The sequence below is a fragment of the Lipophrys pholis genome (assembly GCF_963383615.2).
Source record: "Lipophrys pholis genome assembly, chromosome: 22".
NCBI lineage: Eukaryota > Metazoa > Chordata > Actinopteri > Blenniiformes > Blenniidae > Lipophrys > Lipophrys pholis.
The window spans coordinates 7,946,213-7,967,879 of record NC_137644.1 but is presented as its reverse complement, the minus strand read 5'-3'; the positions used below and the strand labels follow the sequence as shown (position 1 = coordinate 7,967,879).

The 21,667-nt window shown below is 43.0% G+C and overlaps 1 protein-coding gene across 1 annotated transcript; it reads left to right on the top strand.

Moving 5' to 3' along the window:
- Nucleotides 1-436: 436 nt before the first annotated feature.
- On the top strand, nt 437-21,635 carry gnptab (N-acetylglucosamine-1-phosphate transferase subunits alpha and beta). Its single transcript, XM_080491766.1, has 21 exons — nt 437-712; nt 1,412-1,497; nt 2,433-2,552; nt 2,676-2,726; nt 2,848-3,050; nt 4,083-4,147; nt 4,848-4,982; nt 10,176-10,337; nt 10,652-10,831; nt 11,054-11,224; nt 11,308-11,431; nt 11,508-11,723; nt 12,589-13,574; nt 13,689-13,888; nt 14,353-14,572; nt 14,670-14,783; nt 14,851-14,936; nt 15,013-15,111; nt 15,217-15,384; nt 17,411-17,501; nt 19,415-21,635. The coding sequence occupies exons 1-21, from the start codon at nt 566-568 to the stop codon at nt 19,484-19,486; spliced, it is 3,696 nt and encodes a 1,231-aa protein (XP_080347892.1). The 5' UTR covers nt 437-565; the 3' UTR covers nt 19,487-21,635.
- The last annotated feature ends 32 nt before the right edge of the window (nt 21,636-21,667 follow it).

Here is a 21,667-nt window from a genome sequence, read left to right as displayed (position 1 = left end):
TTTGTTTACTTATCAAAATTATAATCCTTTTTCCATGCTATTGTGAAACTAGTATGTCCACATGTCGAAGTATCCTTGAGCAAGACACTGAACCGAGAACCCCTCCCAAAGGATGGGCTGAGCGCCTTGCATGCAGCGGCTGCCTCCATTGGTGTGTGAATGTGTGTGTGAATGAGTGAATGTGATTAACAGTGTAAAGCGCTTTGAGAGCTGTTCAAGCTACGGAAAAGCACCATATAAATTAAATCCATTTACTATTTTACCATTTTAATTCATGTCACACAAAAAATAATCCCATTGTGTCAGCATAAACTTGGCGAAAAATACATAAATCTATAAATAGAATGAATTGTGCAGTTCCCCTCCTCGCCGCTGGAGGGAGGCAGTGTGCGGTAGCGTGCCAGCAGCGGCGTCAAGCAACAGCGTCAGCGCCGCAGAAGAAGGGCTGGATGTATGGCTGTCATGAGTCGTGCTGTGTGGCCGGTCAGCTGACAGACCCACGTCCCAGTGACATGTTCACCGGCCCCGCGCGCCGCGTCTACCTGCGCTCAGGTGCGTTCACCGGATGACCTGGAGAACCATGGTGGTGGTGAACTCGGTGCTGAAGCTGCTGCAGCGGCAGACCTACACCTGCCTGTCGCACCGGTACGGACTCTACCTGTGCTTCGGAGGCATCGTGCTCATGATAGTTTCCGCCTTCCAGTTCGGAGAAGTGAGTCTGTTTTTATTCTCTCCCTTCAGGGGGACGTTACTCCCTCCAAACATCCTGTTTACTCTCCGTCTGCTGCTCAACCAGAGTCCGTTCAGAAAAAGCTCCTTTTTGAAGTGAACTCGCTTGTCAATCATCAGTCTGCTCTGGAGAACTTCGGTCAGAGCTTTTAATGATTATATGTTTAGTTCCTGCCAATTCCGGCTCATACAATACAACAATCTGCACTTTATTTCCATTTGATAATGTGTAACAGTTATGCGTGATTCGTTGTCACGTCTGCAGGGAGAGAGGTGAACATTCTTTGCACATTTTAAACTTTGCATTAGTGTACTTTGCACAAGTTCAAATATGTTAATTAGAATGTTTTTCAAGAAAATTAAGCTGTTTGACAGATACTAATATATTAAGTGTTTAGAAATGATATTTGTTCATGCACCTTTTTTCAAAATAGAATAGAAATACTTTATTTATCCACACAGAGTAAATACAACAGAAGTTAAAATATTTCAAAAAGCAGCATCGATTTTTTTTATTTGATCTCTTTAACTTCGTCATGTTCATCAGAAGATATTTTTAGGATTTTATCGTTATTATTTCCTGTTTGAAAGCTGCTGCTGATGTGTATGTGGTTTGGTGTGAGTCTGCCCTCGGCCGCAGGTGATATCTAGAAAAACGTGAGAACATGTTTTGTCCTTGCAGGTGGTGGTGGAGTGGAGTCGGGACCAATATCATGTGCTGTTTGACTCCTACAGAGACAATGTCGGTGGGAAGTCCTTCCAAAGCCGGTGAGCTGTCATCCTGCCAAAGATTCAAGCACTCATTACAAAACGAGAAATACAGGATCCCGTTTACAGCCAGTCCCACTACTATAAAGTCACAAGTAATACTTGCTGGGGTCCAGGGGGAACACAAAACATGTGCAACCAGGCCTCCCACTGTTCCTCTCATCTGTTCATTGTAGTCTGGTTTATCCTGCTCACTATCAATGAAAATCTCAGCAACTTCACCTCCAGTCAGCGCTAAAATGTGATCATTTATCACTGTTTCATGTTACTTTGTAATAAAGTACCAGATCTAACATGAAACCTCACAGATTAATATGTATTTTTTGATATAGAAACACAATGTTTTCTGGCTGTGAAGCAAGACTGTTGGCAACTTCACCACGGTGTAAAACCTTCAATTTTGTCAGACAGAGAAACAAGCTGATTTCTGCTCAGTGAGATCCTCCTTCTACATGTCAAACTAGATCAGGCGGAAAAAAACATTTTAAGTGTTTTACTTGTTTATGTGAGAGTATTAAATTGTAGTTAAACAACCGCACACACTCAGAAACGATCACACCTATGACGAAGCAAATTAGGCTCACCAATATTCCAAAAATGCACATATATTCCACTTTGGATGGAAGCCGGAGCACATCGAGATGAAAAACTAATCAAGATCATATTTTGAAAGAATGTTTCCAAATCACAACTAATGTGCAACCCTGAAACAGATTCTTTGTAAAAAATAAATGAATAATTACAACAAAAAACCCCTTCTCCAATGCTACTTAGAAACTGCCTGGAACCTTCCCTGGAGATAGATCAGAAATAACTGTGGGGGGTGCAGCCATGCATGAAGAAAAACTGGCTCAGACGCGTTGGGAGACAAAATCAGGGTGACGGCTCAGCAGCAGTCTGAGCAACACGCGTGTTTTGTCTTTGCTCCCCTTCAGGCTCTGTCTGCCCATGCCAATCGATGTGGTTTACACGTGGGTGAACGGCACGGATGTGGCCCTGCTGAAGGAACTGAAGGCCGTCAAAGAGCAGCTGGAGGAGGAGCAGAGAGCACTGAGGTAGCTGTGAGTCTGCTCGAGTGCGGCGGTGCAGCGGAGCGTCGTGCCGCGAGCACTGTTTGCTTCTATGTGCAGCTTCCAGCGTTTCGTCACCTTGAATGAGTCGCTTTCTGTTGCTTTTAGGGAACGCTTGGGGAAAAATGCAAACGAGACAACTGAAGTTCCAAAAGACAGGTGAGTCTCCCCCCCCCCCACACACACACACACACACACACACACACACACACACACACACACACACACACACTCCCCCCTTGTGTCTGAGGCTCTTCCGTCTCTTCTCGTGTGTTTGAAGCGTGAAGCCGGAGTGCCTGCTGTCTCACTGCATCGTGGCGCCCATGCTGGCCCTGGACCCCGCTCTGCCGGCCAACGTCACGTTGAAGGAGCTCCCGTCGCTCTCCTCCTCCTTCTCCACCGCCAAAGAGCTGCTGCTCCTCAACAAAGCGTTCCCGCCGCCCACCCCCGTCTCCGTGCTCGTCTTCCACTCACAGGCTGAAGGTAAAGACACTAGAAAACACTCAAAATCAACAAAATAATCTGAAAGGACTCCATGTGCGACATTGTTTGTGAAATACTTTTACCTACAGAAATTAAGATTTTGTTTAAATAGCATCAAAAATATTTTTATGCAAGATATAATTAAATTTTGTTGAATAATTAAATATCTACAGAGAATATGAAATAATTTAGTTTAATTGACATGCATTTTTTTAAATTGAAAAATGTTCATTATTCCCATAAATGTTTTCCTAATACATTTTTTTTTCTAATTCTATAAATAATTTATATTATCCACTAATATATCTGTTATTTTATTAGGCTGCTGGATTTTTTTGTTAAGCATTTTATTTATTCAAGTAATGATGATGACGGTGGAAAAAAGAAAATCTGCTAACAGCAGCATAAGCATTCAATACAGTGAAAGTACGAGCAGCAGTTTAATCTTCAAATAGGAAAGCTGAGACATGGAAATGTAATTACTCATAAGAAAAATGGTGAATTTCTAATCTAAATGGGTCTTACTGAAGCGTGCCAAGTGGCCACCATTAATTTAATGCGCCGTTATAGACGCTTCCTCTCAGATAATCAGTAAGGTTTATTCACTCTTGACGTTATTGGAAACATTCTGGCGTCTTTATTTGATCACAGTCTGGAAGATTAAACTCCACTCCTCCATCCGCATGTTTTCTTTCCTCTGTGGTTGGAAGGCGTGTCTCCTCGATTGTGTGCATGTTAAAAAATGTCAGAGAACTGCTTGGTGACAGAACTCCGTTTTAGCAATTAAAGCTTCACCTTTAATCCAACATTTTACTGAAATGCCGTCATTTATATTTGGAGACTCGAACTCATAAATATTTTCTGAAAACACTTTCAAAAATCTGTCATCATGTGAGAGTTTCTACTTGTACCTGAGGGACAATGTTGACTTGCTACTTCTACTTTCACCAGGATTTTATTAAGTCAAAATACTGGGCTGTTACTGTGTGCTTAAAGTTCTATCTTCATTCTAACACTTGTTGCTTTTTATAGCTGATAAAGCCTACACGGACCTGTCCAAAGAAGTCCACAAATTCTCTGTGTCCAGATGTTACCTGGTGAGTTTATATTTGGTATTATATCAATTTAATAAGTTAATAACCTGCTAATAATACAATATTAATAGTTCCTTTGTTATTAAAGTAGCATTTAGAATAAATCCTTAGAAAATGTATAAACTGCAGCCAGTAATGTAGTATATATATCTGGCTTCTCATGTTTTTATGATTCTTTATTATGTTTTTTTTTTTAAGTGTACCTGTGTACGAGTGTTTTCTTTCAGATCTGTTTGTTTTTTTTCTTAAGTGCTATACGAATAATGTTGACTTGACTTAAGAGACAAAAATGGAGAACAACAAAACAAGCTGCTATCGGAGGGAAAGCTGATTTACTCACTGCAGTTTTGGAGGAGTCGGAGTGCACAGATCACAAACTTACAGTTCTACTATCAGAGGAAGCAACAGAAAGGAGAGAGAGAGAGAAAATGTTAGTTATATGTGAAGTTGAGACTGAGAAAAGGAAAAAAAAACTCATTAAAGAAGGAGTCCCAGTAACCTAAATCTATAGCAGTTGAACTATAAAAAGCCGTCCACAATACTTGTACTGTATTGTCTATTATGTCACGGGCCTTATGTGTGACGCCCCTGATCTAGAGCCTGGGCCATTTCCACGGCCCTCTTTCACATTTATGAACACAGAAAGGACAGAAATGAACATAAAAGTGGTTTCGGCCTGAGATTCTTGTCCATCTCTTTGCAGACGACAGACAAAGAGGCCCCGGGTCTGATCCGCATGCACTCGCTGGCATATCTGAGCGGCTTCCCGGCCTCCTTCAAGGAGACGGAGCAGCTGCGAGTCAAACTTCCTTCAGTCATAACCAGCAAGATCAAACAGGTAAGAATTCTTTGACAACATCATCTCAGAGCACTAACATTCTCCTAAAATACAGAGGAAAACAAAGTGACATTGGAGGGGAAATCCTCCCCTTAATTGATTTTTCCAGTCACTGCTCATGTGATTTTTCACGCTTCCTTATCAGAACCATAATTTCTTGACTATTTAAAAAAAAAAAAAAAATAAAAAAATCAGAAACAACCAGAAAAGAGAAATGGAGCTTTTGGTATATATGTTAGTTATCAAATTGGCCTCTAGACTTCCTCAGTACGACTAACTGATCACACATTTGTCACATGATCTTCTCGGTAGCTTAAAAAACTTGCAGTAATACTTGAAAAATTAGACCAATCGACGTCAAACCCATGTCTTTGGACTGTGAGAGGAAACTCACACACACAGGGGAGAATATGCAAATGCTGCACAGAAACATTCCGACTCGAACCAGGGTTCCAATGTGCCACTGCTCCACAGCAGAAACTGAGAAAATCAGGATATTAACCCGATATTAAGTCTATCATGGATCATCTTCTTCTTAAACAAATACATTACATGAAAACTAAGATGTAAAGATGGACACATTCAATGTAATCCTTGAGAAAAAAAAGAAGAGAAACATTTGTAGAAGCTGCAGCAGTAATCTGAAAAAGAGAAGTAGGTCGGTTTTTTTGGCCAGCAGGGGGCAGCATTACACATTTTTCTGAAAGCTCAGTGGCGACTGTCTCTTTAAAGTAGATGCAGGAATGAAGTGATGTTTCCTGAAGATATCGTGTTGATGGTGGTTTGGATTTTCTTGTATAGTTTAATAACTGCATCAAAAAATCGTCAACAAAACTAGATTTGATTATAAGATTGTCTAGACTTCCTTGTAGACACAGTGCTGCTATAAATGTCCTCTTTCTATTTAAATGAGGGGCCTCTTTGTATCCCTGCTGCTTGTGCATGTAATAATTTTCTCTCATCAGAGCTCTGCTTTATATTCTGAGAGGCAGGAATGCCACTAACAAGCGTCAGATTACTCTGTAGTAATCAAAGAAAATAAAACGGGCACGGAGCGTTGTGACCCCGGGTCGACTGTCCTTTCCTCTGTCCCGCCGTAATCGCTGGGGACGATTAGTAGGTGATGTTGGATAATGTCTTTCATAACTGCTTTTGTATAATATAGAAATGTGAGATGTGTTGTGTTTGGTGTCCTTTATTGAATCAACAGGGGATCTGGAGTTACAACATAAAGAAAGATGAAGAGGAATTGAGGGAAAAAAAACCATTTTAAAGATTTAATGAATAACTAGATAGATGGGCACCAGTACAAACGATTAATAAATGCAATTAATTACAAAAATGAGAATATTTCCTCTTGAAATGACATAAACAGAAACAAGTTGATGCACTAATGTGAAATACACAAAAAATAATAAGAACAGGTTGGAAAAATGTATGAAAATGTACCAGTGATGAATACATACATTTTACTTTCTTATACTGTTTTTATTTACACTTTTATTTTCCTACTCTCAAAGTTTTTTAAGAAACGCATCCTTCTCAATTTGAAACGACACAGAAATCTATGAAACTGAATTGCAACTTATTATTACAAAAATATCCATTATGTAATGATATTGTATGCAGTAGTCAGAAATGTGCAGCTGTCTGTGTGACTGTGAAGCTCATGTAAAGCTCCTCGCAGTCACTGGATCACTGTATATGTGGATATGTAGGTTAGCGGTCTTTAACCCACATATCCTCCCCCAGTTGTCCCGCCGTTCCCTGCATGTGTCTCCAGGTTGGCCGCAGCATGATAATAACCGGCGGTATTCGGGCTGTAACCTTAGCTGGCCGTGCGGGGGTTTAACATTAGAACAACTGTTTAGAGTGGCGCGGCGCCATCCAGCACGCTTCTAAAGGTCACCGGGATTTTACCGACCTTCTCGGCCCTCACTCTATGCACCGCCACGTCTCCGGACTTTACCTGTCAGGAGCCCAGTTGTGATGTTTGCTTTTTCGTGGGAGGTGGGGTGCAATGATACTTGGTCATGTGGAGTGAGTCCAGGAAAGTGTGTGTGTTTGTTTGGAGTGTAGAGCTGGAAGGACTCTGGGTACACGGGCCACTGCACAATGCCCAGTTTGGATTTCAAGGTGTTTCCTGGTGAGACTGGGCCGGTTCTGTGAAAGAGGGATGATGTGCATAGTGCCGAAGGAGAGGTTGGGGTGGTATTTATAGCTGGTGTTGGAGGGAGTGCCATGGTGATGAACACCAGACTACACCCTGATCATCTGCCCGTGCTGCCGCCTGTCGAGTCCTGCTCGCAGTGTTTGGGTACGAGCCTGTCGATGTGGTTTCTTTAGCGTGTGGTTTCATCCCGCGAGTGTCCACATGGTGTCTCGTCTGCACCGTAGAGTGAAATTTAGCAGTTCTGTTTTCTGCAGATCATATATGCAGCTACTGGAACTATAACTAGCACAATTGGGTCAAAACAGTATGACATAACATTTCCAGTTTCTGCCACTGACAGAGAAAGCAGGCTCGATGAACACTGATAGGCAAATAAAGAGTCTGCTATCTCGTTGTACTAGTTTTTGTTTGGATAATGAAATGAGCCATGAAAGCACTTGTCAACACACGGTCACTATCAGTCTTTCAAGCCAGAATCTAGTGAAAAAAACATCCCTGAAATTTTGAGACGTTAAAGTGTCTGCAGTAATAATTAAGCCATAATTCATCCTGTAACTGTCTTGTGTGAAAATACATTGATAAAAAGGTTAAACACTTATCTACATTTCCCAAAAACTAGTGACGCCATTGCCGCACAGTCTTAGCAAAGCCTCCTGTGCCCACTTAAACACGGTTGTTGTTAACCAGTGCATCCAGTAGGGGGCAGTGCAGGTTGCTGATTTCATGTAGGACAATATGTTTGATCCAAGCATCCAGGAAATAGGTTTCAAAAATGGCTAAAACAAGTATTTGTGTCCCTGATAGTTTTTGAAATTAGGTCTGAGGGGAAAATTTGTCATGTTTGAAGTTACATTGTTTTATTCTTGAGCTATACTGCTCAACACTGCCCCCACAGGTCACGGTTGACATTACCCTGGTTACTACACATCTGTAAGCTCCCTGAAAACGAACCAGATTATGCAGTAATGAAAACAGACCGTCGGACAGAAGCTCAACTCTTCAGCTGAATTTATGGAAACCTGCCATCTTGGTCCTTCACTTACTGTTAATGATCATTATGACGTATATACACAGCTGTTCTACACATGTAAGAAGCAGAAGAAACTGCTTGGTTTCTGTGCTGTGAGTATTTAAAAGAAAAACAAGTGGCAGCAGTACGGAAGGGCGACGCCTAGAGGTCAGTGCAGACTAAAGTGCGCTGCAAGAGGTGTAAAGTGACTGTAAATGCACAATTGTTGCAGAACACAAGGAGTGCAACACATGGAGTCAGCTCAAGGGAGTTAGCCCTGCAGACTGCTGACTTTTTTTGGAGGTGAAAGTTGTTACCTGATATCTTCTGGAGACTAAAACTGGAAAAAGTTAGAAAGAAATGTCTTGATGAATAGAACCTGTGGCTGCATCCTCATCACATTCCGGATACATTTTATTGCTGTAGTGGAGATTTTTCTCAAGTGATACTGTGACTGACCTCCACCCCGCCCTCGTATTTAAGTCTGCTGTGTATTGAAAGTGACAGGAATACATCTGTAACTGGGTGTTATCGTTACACTCATCACTCCCTCATTCGACATAGTGACTGAAAACCCACCTCTGTTGGGTCGTTTAGGTGTCAGTGTAATTTCTCCTCCCAGCAGGAGGTGCAGCATGGCTTCACTTCAGACGACTGCAGCGTCTCAGCCCACCTGCTGACGGAGATCTCTCATCACCTGGTTAATTGGTTTACCCATCGTGTCAGCTCGCTGTTTTTCACACTAATTGCATATCCTCTAGCCGCTGCAGAGACATGCACACCACAGTGATTACGGTTTCTCAAGTGTTGAGATTGCAATCCATTTGGGACGTGTTAATACTACCGCGAAGGATAACCGGAGCTTCTGAACATCAACAGTGTTTACTTATTCAGCATTCATTTTCAACTGCGTTCACTGAAAGTCCAGACAGCTGGTCCTTGTGTCTCCGCTCCATCACTTTACAGCGGCTTTTCTTTCCCCATGTTGGACTGAAAGAAGAGAGTTTTCAACACTCCATGAAATAAAACCGTTTTCTTTGATTGAATACATTCACAAATAATGAGGCACTCCTTCTTCGGTCAACCAGAGTTTAGTGTAATAGTAACAAAGCTGTCTGAACTTTGGATTATGCTGACAGGTGAACAGACAGAGAGACAGCAGCTCTGCAGCCCTCGACTGCTTTCATGTGTAACAAAAATACCAAATCCACTGAAACGTCAGACATTTTAACAGTTAATTATTTTTATTTTTGTCATAAGTTACTAACGTCCTCCAAAATGTGAACATCACAAAACATGGAAATCTATAAATGATCAAAATAAGTGATAGAAATGCCTTAAAATAAAAAAAAACAATAAAAAAAAATGGATGTACAAGTTGTTCTTTCTGAAAAAAAAAAAAATATTTGTACTGCATTGCTCATGTTTTCCTCAACTCTGTCTGTGTGTCTAATGTTGTCCTCCATCAACACACAGAGTTGAAGAGAGGTGATGAAAGTTTGATCATGGAAAAAGCCCGGTGAGAGTGTGTGTGTCTCCTTCTCACATAAATAAAACTCCCCCTCTCATCGTGATCTCATGCCTCTCATAACTGGCCCGAGATCAGACGGAGCTCTACCTCCATGTCACCGCTTTTAGAGGCTGATATCACAGAATCTCCTGAACTCTCACCTCTCTTTGAACACAGTTTGTTTTGACTCTGTCAGCTTGCACATGACACCATGTTGGCATCGAAGCTTCAATTTGACCCTTATAACTGAAGGTCAAAGGTCACAAAGCACAGTTTTCTTCGTGGAATATGATCAGTCAACATTTTCTACCGACTTTAACCCAATTTTTTTCTGAAATGCTGCTGTCAGGAACTTTAAAATTGAGCCCAAATAAACAACTTTCTCCACGGCTGTTTTCTAAGATGCAGTATATTAAAGTGATATAATGTTAAAACATGTGCTTTTTAAGGAAGCTTTGCAGATGTTTCCAGTGAATGCTGCTCTTTCTCTTCTTCTCTCAGTTTGAGTTGTACTCGGAGGCCAGCATCGCGCTGCTCCACCTGAACGGCCCGCAGGACTTCACCGATCTGACCCAGCAGGCCAAAAAGAACCTGACGCTGGACGGGAACGAGCTCAGCATCAGCCCAGGCTACTTGTTCTGGGACCTCACCGCCATCTCACAGGTCCTCTCCAACTACTTTGTCTTTACTAATTAATGTTAATATTGTCTGTACGTCGACAATCCTGTTGGATAGCGGTCAAATAAAACTAGTTGAATATAAAGAATCAGCACAGCGTACGAAAGTCAAGCGAGTTAACTCGGTCACTCCTGGGTTAAACATTTCAATCTTTAATCATTCGGTTAAAAAATATATATAATATATATAGTGATTGATTGTCTAAACCAAAAACCTCTAATGGGTAATTGTTTTTAGCCTGTATTTCATGATTAGATACAAGGTGTTGATTTTCACTCGGTGCCCGTTGATGTCTTCAGTCCAAACAGGATGAAGACGTGTCCGCCAGCCGGTTCGAGGACAACGAGGAGCTCCGCTATTCACTGCGCTCGGTGGAAAAACACGCCCCCTGGGTGCGGCACATCTTCATCGTCACCAACGGGCAGATTCCATCCTGGCTCAACCTGGATAACCCCAGAGTTTCAGTGGTCTCACATCAGGTAAAGGCTCTGCCTCGCAGCAGCGCCGCTCTGAACGGATCTGATTCAGATGCGCGGCTTATTTTGAGTGTCCTGAATGTGCACTGTGTGAACTTCAATGACCTTGCAAAACCATTATGTGCCATTTCAACATTTTAAAAAGTTGATATACAGTCAAATGAGAAATTCAATATACCTCGATTTTGGCTAAATGTGTATAAATGTTCCTCTTTTGACTTGCAGGATATCTTCTCGAATCACAGCCACCTTCCCACCTTCAGCTCCCCAGCTATAGAAACCCACATCCATCGTATTCCGGGGCTTTCGCAGAAGTTTATTTACCTCAACGACGACGTCATGTTCGGCAAAGACGTGTGGCCTGACGACTTCTACAGCCACTCCAAAGGACAGAAGGTGTGAACACATCATGAAAAGTGCTGGAAAAGGTCTGAAACCTGACCTGCAGTTTGAGTCTACATTTTCTCCACTCCTCGCAGGTGTATCTCACCTGGCCTGTACCAAACTGTGCAGAAGGCTGCCCAGGATCCTGGATCAAAGATGGCTACTGTGACAAAGCCTGCAACAACTCTGCGTGTGACTGGGATGGAGGAGACTGCCTGGGTAAAGAGAAGCTCTGCTACATCTCCTATCTAAACATGCTTTTTGTGATTTCTGTGTTAATCCTGGTGTCTGACAGGTGCCGCAGGAAACAGTCGCTTCCCTGCAGGGGTCGGCGGCGGCGGGCCCGGTGGAGCAGGCGGACAGGTGTGGCAGTTCGCAGGAGGTCTCGGAGGATTCGGGGGGGTGTCGTACTGTAATCAGGGCTGTGCCAACTCCTGGCTGGCTGATAAGTTTTGTGACCAGGCGTGCAACGTGCTCTCCTGCGGCTTCGATGTGGGCGACTGTGGGCAAGGTGAGTTTAAAGTAAATACACATGGAGATTGTTTGAAGATTTTTTAACCACTATAAAAACTAGTACAGGTAATAAATAAATCTAATGGAATGAAAATAAACAAAATAATTTCTTCCTTTTCATGGTTTTTGCATGTGCTATAGTGCTACATAATTCATGGTCATTCATGAAAAACATTGTTACACAGAGATGAATTTGCATTAAAAACAAAACAAAATCTGTTCTCAAAACATGAATGTTGGCATTAAATGTGTATAAATGCATACCTGCAAATAAATTGTAGTGGAATGATTCATACCACTCAAACCCTGAAGAAAGAGCTCTTTGGTCTCAGTGGAACTTACCAGGTTAAATAAAGGTTTAAAGGAGGATAAAATTCAGTTAAAGTATGGAAGATTTAAGTAATTCCACATTTATGCCCTGAATGGCAGCAGCTTATCGCTGTTTTCAGAGTTTCAGAATCTATTGCAGCTTCTTTTGTTCCCCACTGAATGCAGAGAAAAAAGTTACTCACTGCACCATCTTTTGGCACAAAGTGGTATTACATGACTAACTGGACTGTGAACCTGAAATGTTTTAGAGTAAAAAGTGCAATTTAAATACTGTCTGGCTACTGTCTTTGTATGCAGAGTCTTGTAGCCTTGTTGTTTCCTCAGATGAATGATTTCTGCAGCCTTCAGCATGATTTCACAAACTCCGATAATAGAATAGCTTTGACACTAACATTATTTCACTAATAAAGTAGCCAGCTTCTTCTGTCACAGCACTATGGGTATTTCTGGATTCAAGTATTCAATTCTGGTTTCGGTCTGATCACTGTGTTTTGTGGCAATTGAATCCCAAAATGCATTTCTGTCCTTCACAGCGCACTTCGGTGAGCTACACAAAGTCAATCTGCTGAGGAACCAGAGCCTCTACACCCTCCCCGTGGGTGAAGTCAGGCCGTACTTCAGTTTCTCCAAATTGGCCCGCAGGATCTCCGAGGCCCACGTCAGCGACAGCGCGGTCGTCCGCCACACCTCCGTTGCCAACAAGTGGAAGACCATCCATTTGCTTCTTCACCCGGGTCAGAACTCCACCCAGATCCACTACAACCTCACCCTCCAGGGGGAGGATGACTCCGAGTTCTTCGTGAGTTTCAGTGTGGTCGTCGACACCCGCGAGGTGCCTCAAGCTAACACGTCCCAGCCCGCTAGTAAAGACGCAGGAAAAGAGCCTAAGCTGCCCCCGACTCCAGAGCCGGTGTTCCCCTTCTCGGATGTTCCCGAGGACAAACGTGGACCGAAAATCCAGAGGAGGCTGCCTGATGAAGCTCAGTCTGTTCTAGATGTTCCATCATTGAACGTGTCGGTTTTACCCGCTGCTGTTCGCAACGAGCTTCAGAAGCTGGAGGAGAAGCTGCAGATCGGTGACATCACTATGAAAGGGTACAACCTGACGAAGGCTGAACTCCTTGAACCTTTCAGGGAACTGGCCCAGCAGCAGCAGGTCCAGGACGACGCAGGCAGAGCCCAACATAAACCTGACCAAAGCCCGGAGGCAGGGCAAGAGGAGGGAAAGCCAGACGGAATGGATCCAGCTGTGAACGTTCTCCAGAATAATGAAAACTCACGGGAGAAACACGTGACTCCTCTCGTCTCGGTCCGCATTGATGATAAACATGTGGAAGCTGTGGTCGAGCGGCCGATGACCTCCAAACTTCTGAGCAGCATCGCTCACAAAAAAGCCCCAGAGAGTCGAGCTGAGCAGGCAGACGCTCCTCCGGTGGGAAGAAAGCTGCAGCATTTTGTCTCGGCAGATCGAGGCTTCCTGCCATGGGAGAGGAGGAAGTTCTTCCAACGTCTTCTCGAGGTGGGAAACTTTCACTTTACAGTCAACATACAGTAGCACTGAGTGAAAAAGTCACTGTTGCTGCTTGGAAGAAACGGTAAGGAATGCCGAAGTTGCCACTTTGCGTCTCCACAGGAAGAGGAGCGTCTTCAGCGGGAGCTGTCGTACGAAGCCGATGGAGCCGCGACGGCCCGGAAGCTGCGGGACACGTTCGCGGACTCGCTGCGATACGTCAACAAGCTGCTCAACAGCCAGTTCGGCTTCACGTCGCGCAAAGTCCCCGCGCACATGCCGCACATGATCGACCGCCTCATCATGCAGGAGCTGCAGGACACGTGAGTCACGCCCTCTCGTGTCAGACCCTTCAGTCGACCACAGGGCTGCACGTTTTCACTCAAAAAGGAAAAAAACATATATTCCATAATAATACCAAGATTTCTGTTAATTGAAAAACTTATTTTAGTAACCACAGTTCTTACAGATTTTACAAGTTCATAATCTAGCGCTCTGGTAGTATTCACAGTGATCAATGTCAATCAATTGTGTGTACAATCAGCTACAATCAATATATTTTACAGACAATACTGACAGCAGAACAGGATCATCTTGGATATGTAGTGATCCTTCAAAACACAAAACCTGTCACACTTGTTTACATGTGAATCAAATAAATTCTCTACAAACTTGTTCTCACTTGTTGATTCATGGTGCCAGATACTTTTGCCAAGTACTTTAGGTCATCTATAAAAAGCGTGGCTCCTGCAGCTATTTGTTCAATAAGAGACTTTCTACTCTTCAGATTCCCGGATGAGTTTGACAAAACATCCGGCCACCGCGTCCGCCACTCCGAGGACATGCAGTTCGCCTTTTCATACTTTTACTTCCTCATGAGCGCTCAGCAGCAGCTCAACGTCTCCGAAGTCTTCGACGAGGTCGACACGGACCACTCGGGTGTTCTGTCGGACCGCGAGATTCGAACCCTGGCCACCAGGATCCACGAGCTGCCTCTCAGCCTCCAGGTCTCCTCCACTTTCCTCGAACGAGGCTTCGGCAGTGTGTTTGTGGGAGATTCTTCATGTAACGTGTGTGTGGTTTTCTTATTCGCCTTGCTTCCAGGACCTGACGGGTTTGGAGCAGTTGCTCATAAACTGCTCTAAGACGCTCCCGACTAACCTGACCCTGCTCCACCTTGTGAACCCCACTCAGGAAGCCTATTATGACCCCAGCATGGTGAGTCTGAATAGACAACTCCCTTCTGTTAAGAGTTGACTTGATATTAAGAGTTTGGTTTCCGCAGCCTCCCGTCACCAAAGGCCTCGTCCTCCACTGCAAACCCATCACCGAGCGCATCCACAAAGCCTTCAAGGACCAGAACAAATACAAGTGAGAGCTTCTGTTTGAATTGATTCGCTTGTTTCTGCGGACGCTCCCAATGCTGACTCAGCTGTTTGCCTGGCAGGTTTGAGATCATGGGCGAGGAAGAGATCGCATTCAAGATGGTGCGCACCAACGTGTCCCACGTGGTCGGTCAGTTGGATGACATCAGGAAAAATCCCAGGTAAAGAAAGCTTCTGTTACTTTCAAAATAATGGCTTCTAAAAAGTTTTTTTCCCTCAATTTGGTGTTATGAACTTGACAAATTGTCTTTATTTCCGTTTGAAAGGAAGTTCATCTGTCTGAACGACAACATCGACCACAGCCACAAGGACGCGGCGACGGTGAAAGCTGTGCTGAGAGATTTCTACGAGTCCATGTTCCCGCTGTCTTCCCAGTTCGAGCTGCCCAGAGAGTATCGCAACAGGTTCCTGCACATGGAGGAGCTGCAGGAGTGGTACGTCATCACGAGTGTGCACAGTGGAAGAGGTTTTCTCAGGCTGCATGACCAGTCTCATTTCATCAGATTCACTTCATCAATATTGTGTTTTTATGATCTTCGCTGGCCCTCAAGTAATTCCACATTAAAGCAATTGTGAACGTTTCCAGTCAGCAAATCCCCACTTGAAAGTTGAATTGACATTAAACAGTGAAGCAGCCGGGCCTCATATGATCTTCAGAAAACATCAATCACAACATTCCTTCACAGAAGACAACATTGACCTGAAATGATCCCAATTATTTATGCTTTTCTTTTTCTTTACGCTTTCATAATTACTGCTGTTTTTTTTATTTTTTATAGTTTCAAGTAATTTATTGTTTTCACACAAGCAGCAAAAAACAAAAAAGGTAGAATTTGTCGCGGCAATATTCAAGATTAAGTTAATCTATTTTAAATCTTTCTGTTTGATTTTATTTTGATCATTTAGTTCAAGATGCTTCATTCGTAATCTTATTCATCAGGAAATTCAAAACTACGCTTTCTGAAACTACAGAATATCAGATTTTATGAAGTAAAAAATGGTTGAAACTTTTAGATTAGGAACATTTGCGCAGAGATAAATGACTGAACAATTACCGTAACTTTAATAGTTGAGTTGAGCGATCACGTAACCAGTGAATCTAATTAGATGGTTGTTCTGAGAAAGTCACAACGATCAATCAGGTATTGACAGAAAGTTAGTTTATCTGCTTCCTGATAGTTTTGATGTAACTAAATATGTTGCATCAAACTTTGTCACAGATTTATTATCTTGTTTGGGGACACAAGGTTGCCAAGGTGAAGTGTTGGGAATCCCCCTGGAGAGTTGATGGGATTTTGTGTGATACCGGGGTGGGGTGGGGTGGGGGTGGGGGTGGGGGCTCCCACCAAGGGGAAATTTGCCAACCTTGCAGAGACTTTAAAATTAGCTCGAGCTGCTTCAAATCAGCCTCGAGTTCAAAGATAGTTTGAAGACGACAGCCACGCGGTTGAGCCCCGTCCTTTGCACCTCCTTTTCTGTGCGAAGGGGCAAAGTGGTGGGCAGATGGCGTCGGGCGATGTCGCCCTGTTGCCCTGTTGCCCCCCGCATACTGGATCAGATTAGAAAGCTTTATTTTGGTTGTTTGTTATCTGATGAAGACACCAGGGCCTCAGCGCAGCGTTAATAAGCATTAACTACAACTTATAAATAATGTGAGGACCAATATAAAGTAGACACACAACAAAAACAACAAATAGAGCTGTAAACATATTTTATGATATTCTATTGAAATGTACAGTTCTCATGGAGTAATGATTGTTGTTATTCTTATACTGAGGTGGAGTGTTTTTACACCGGTTGGAATGAAAATAACAAATAGATAAACTAATAAAAAAAAATTGACATGATTGAATGCGGAATCACAGGAATGAATATTAATGAATATATGAATGAGTGAACAAGTGAATGAAACATAACGTAAACTTACTAGAAAAATACAAAATGATTGAATACATATTGAAGTCAGTGACTCAAATGAATGAAAACATGAAAGAAAAAAACTGGAATTATTATTATGTGCCGTTATTTTCTATTCATGTTAAGAAATGAAAGAATAATTTTGACTGAATGACTAAATAGGAGGTAAAATGATGAATGAAAGCGAGTATTTAGATTAAGTAGCTGTACAGTGGTGGAGTTGTCGGCACTTTAGTTTGTGTTCTCCCTCTGCAGGAGTATGTCTTCTCCTGGAAAGGTTCCGTCCATCTTCTAGAACTCTGCGAACCAGATCAGTGATGTTGCTCAGTCATTGTGGTTCAGAACCAGAAAGAGAGGCTGAGAGTCTGGAGCTGCTGGACTTCACTGACTGTCAAACCGGGGGGGAGCAGGCTGCTCGGTTCCCTCTTATTACATAACACCACTGTTATTTCATTGTTGAAGCGAGACGCAGCGACCTCTGATGAGCGTTTGACGTGTCCTCCTGTCCTTTTGGACGTCTGACTGTAATGTGTCTTCCTCCAGGCGGGTGTACCGGGACAAGTTGAAGTTCTGGACCCACTGCGTCCTCGTGACGCTTGTCGTGTTCACCGTCATGTCCTTCTTCGCCGAGCAGGTCGGTTTGTTTACACACACACACACACACACACACACACACACACACACACACACACACACACACACACACACACACACACACACACACACACACACACACACACACACACGTACACACACTCTTCTCTCTATTTCCATGATTCACGCTGGAACTATGATTCAGGCCTCCGTTGCCCAAATTTACTGGCGGAGGCGCGTCCGTCTCGTGTGTCGCGGTGGCTCGGCGAGCTGAGCCAGGCCTGACTTAACAGAAATCAAAGACCCCCAGCAGCGCTCTGCCTTTGTTGACTTAGACCGCAGGACACTGTGTATTCACTTTGACCTTCTTTGTTGCCAGATAATTAGATTTTCCCGCTGGAGGAGCTTCCAGAGATCTCTCCAAAGAAATTTAAAGTAAGAAAGGTGTGTTTCTGGTGGACGACTTTCCTCTCCTTTTCTCCCAGCCTGGTGGTGGAAGCAGATGAACACAGATGTCAGGATGTGTCTTAACAAAGACGACGTGACCCCAGGTTTAGATTTGAGCTGCACACAAGCACTTCCCCCTAATCCCAGGGTTTCTAGTTTCCCTTCAGCCAAGCTACGGAAAGGTCACTAGTTGGAGTGACCTGAGGAGAATTTGCCCCCCAGCAGCCTGCGAGGGGCAGAGCTGTCCCTGAGGAAGGCATCCGGACTCTTCCACTGTCTCCGTCACTCTTCTCAAACACTGCAGGTGTCTTCCTGCCGTCAGATGAGCCTGGCACTCTTATTAAGGTGCCGTTCAGATTAGAGAGATCAGAGGTGCCCTCGCAGGGATGATGCCCTGCGTCTGTGATCATCTTCACTTTCTAGAGTTGCAAATGTCTGAGAAGGCTTTTTAAGATATATATATTTGATATTTAGCCGAGTCTTACAAGAGATCGTTGGTGTGTAATAACACAAAGTCCCTCTCATGACTTTGCTGGTTTGCAAATCTGGTGCAGGTATGTAATTCTCACTTGACGGTCGATGTGACCTGAGCAGCCTTCAGTGTGCAGTACATTGAGTTCTATTCACCAACACTTTGCTTCTTCTGCACAACTTTGAAAGTGTTCAAGTCACATTTCTTCATCTTCCAGGGGAGTTCTGTGGTGGAAAGACACCGGTGTCGTAGAGATTCTGGCAGCCGCTGCATTTCAGTTTTTCTACTTTTTATCCATAAAAATCCATGTCTGATGTCTTTCTGCATCAGATGATTTGTACCCGACTCATTCAGATACTGTCTGGATCAGAGCAGTTCATGTGTCCTCAGATATCTCCACTGTCTTCAGTTACAGACATTTAAGAGGGCTTCAGTGTCAGTAGTTTGACATTTTGGCATATTTATGAAGGATACTTATTTGATATTTAGTCTTGCAATACAAGAGCTCTTTACCTCTGTGTGTCCGTCTCTTTAAGAGGCAAGGTGCAAAGATTATCTTAGACAGACTTTTTAAACTGCCGGAGTTTTGGAGCGTTACTCGTCCCGCACCGGAGCATGTACACAAAAAGCACATCAAAATGTGCATAAACTTCCAGAATTGTGTGATATGATTTGTGTAAACTGTTAGGCCAATCGTTTCCACAAAAATCACAAAAAACTGCTAAAAAATAAATTGCCCAGTCAACGTCGATGGGATTTCGGTGAAAATGTCTGCACACACACAAAAAGCACATCAAAACGGGCAGAACATTTGGGAATATGGTGCTCTGACTTGTGTGAATGATTCAGCAGATTGATTACGCAAAAATTGAGAAAAGGCGGCTGGGATTTTGGTGAAAAACAAAAAGAAGCAAAAACACATACAAAGCAAATGCACAAATTGCTCTCGTGTTGAGACACTAATATTTGGGCAAACAGTTTCTGTTTTGTTTTCATTATGAATCCTCCCTCTCTTCCTCCTCCCCCCCCCACAGCTCGTCCTTCTGAAGCGGAAGCTGTTCCCCAGACGCAGGGCGAACAGGGACGAAAACCCCGAGAGGGTGTGAAAAGAGGAAGATGTCCCTCTCTTTCTCATTTCTAAACCTCCTGCTGCTCCTCCTCCCTCCTCGTCAGCAGCTCTGAGGCCAGGAGAGGCTCCTCTTGGGGGGGGGGGGCATTTGAAAATAGAGACTCTGAGTGTCGTTGCATCAGCAGAGATGCAGCAGAGTCTCTGGTGAGATGCTGATGAGACAGTTTTTCAGAAGATGACCGACGGAGCCGGCCAGCCAAAGGAAACAGCAGCCAGACAGAAGAAGAGTGAGTGTCGTTAATCCTCCACCGGGGGCGCCTGACACTCGTCTTACTCCACAAGCTCTCCTCTCACCTTCTCCTGTCGTCACCACATCGATGATGTGTGCTGTTAAAGCATGAAACCCTTGGTACGAGCAGGACTTGGAAGAGAAAAAAAACAAAAAAAACTGCTGCCAGCTTCTTGAATGTTGGTATTTCGCTCCTTTTCTCTCTTTTTTTAATCATCACCAGTTAAATATCTGAATTTATCGACACAAATTATGAAAAGTTGGAATGAAATTTAATTCAGGATTCAAGTTAATTCCTGATTATTGAGGCACTAAAAAAACCAACAACACTCCTCCGTCCTGCTCCCGTAACTTTGTGTTGTTAAAGCCTGAAACATTTGGAAACCTTCGGTCAGGACTCCTGGTTTCCTCTTGTCAACATAAAATGAATCAAATACTGAACACATGCAGGTGCCAAGTTCCTCAATTGTATTTTCTGGTTTATTTACAAAAAAACAACACATGCATAAATAGGATACAGAGAATGAATGAAACGCTGATAAGCCAACAACACTTCATCCATCCTGCAGTTTTCTTCCTTTTCCGTTGCATCAGTGCGACTGTGCATGAAACTCCTGCATCAACGTCAAACTTCCCTCCTTAAAGAACAAATACAGAATGTGCTGGTGCCAACATCTGAAATGGTACTATGTCATGTGTTCTTTTTTTTTTTTTTGTAAATGCATATAAATGTAATATCTTTGAATGCGTGAGTGCACATCAAGCAGTTTTAAAGCAATTTGTAGATTAAACAAATTAGCTTCCACCACTATGGCTTTATTTTAAAGCATGTCTTCAAGTCTTGCAGTTAATGGTTCACTCAAAAACAAGAAGCACTCCCTCTATCCTCGGAGATCAGGACTTAAAATCATTCTTTTTTGATAAATACCGAACGACTTAAATGTTAGTATTTTGTGCTTTTGTCAGTTTTTGTCATTGCAAGCTGCGTATTTCTTATTTTGTGCTCGTGGAGGAGAAATCTTTGTCAATTTCTAAACAAAACATTTGAAATTAGAAGAAGTACGAATGAAACCAATGTCCTTTTTCCTTGAGCAGTTTGTTATTTCACTGCTATAGCTTTATTTAAAACAAATTGAGAACATAGACATACAGAAATGGGATAATGTAACTGTTTAATACTTTGTCTGCTGTCTTCAAAGGAACCGTATGCAAGAGATTTATGTAGGCGTTAGCCAGCGAGCCACAGCCGGATCCTTCTTGTAATTCCACGTTTTGCCACCAGTGGGTACAGTGAGTTGAAAGCTTACATACGGCACCTTTTTAGGAACACAAAAACTTGAAGTGCCTTCGTTCATTCCCTCCCGTCTGAACGTTTTTTTTCTTCCTTTGGCTTTTTAAACCGTCGTCTTCTGATCGTGGGCCTCGTCGTACTCTGATGTAACAGTTTACAGTGAGAATGAATGGGATTAAATAATATAATGATCGTTCTCAACATGGTACAGATGTATGTGATGCTCCAGCTTTCACAGCCGCCCGGATGTGTGTCTCCGTGGGACTCGACGGGCCGGCTGCTGTCTGAAATTCAGACCCCCATCGGCATGTTTCTCTAACTTATTTTGGATTGTATTTTTGTGACAGGGACTGATGCATCTGATTCGAATGCCAGAATGTGACTAATGTCTGCCATCTGTTTAACAATCTCCTCTGAATGTCAGTTTAGCATTGTTCTGTAATTGAATTGAAAAAACCCCAACAAAACAGGAAGTTGAAAGTAGAAGTCCACGTCACGGGATGTGAGTTTATAGAGATGCTGAGTAACATGTTGGGAAACTGGCTTTCCTCAGATTGCATCAGTTTCAGTCGTTTATCTGAATAAAATAAATATGATTTGGTTTAGATCCTTTGTCATTTTGCTTGATGTTTTAGTAT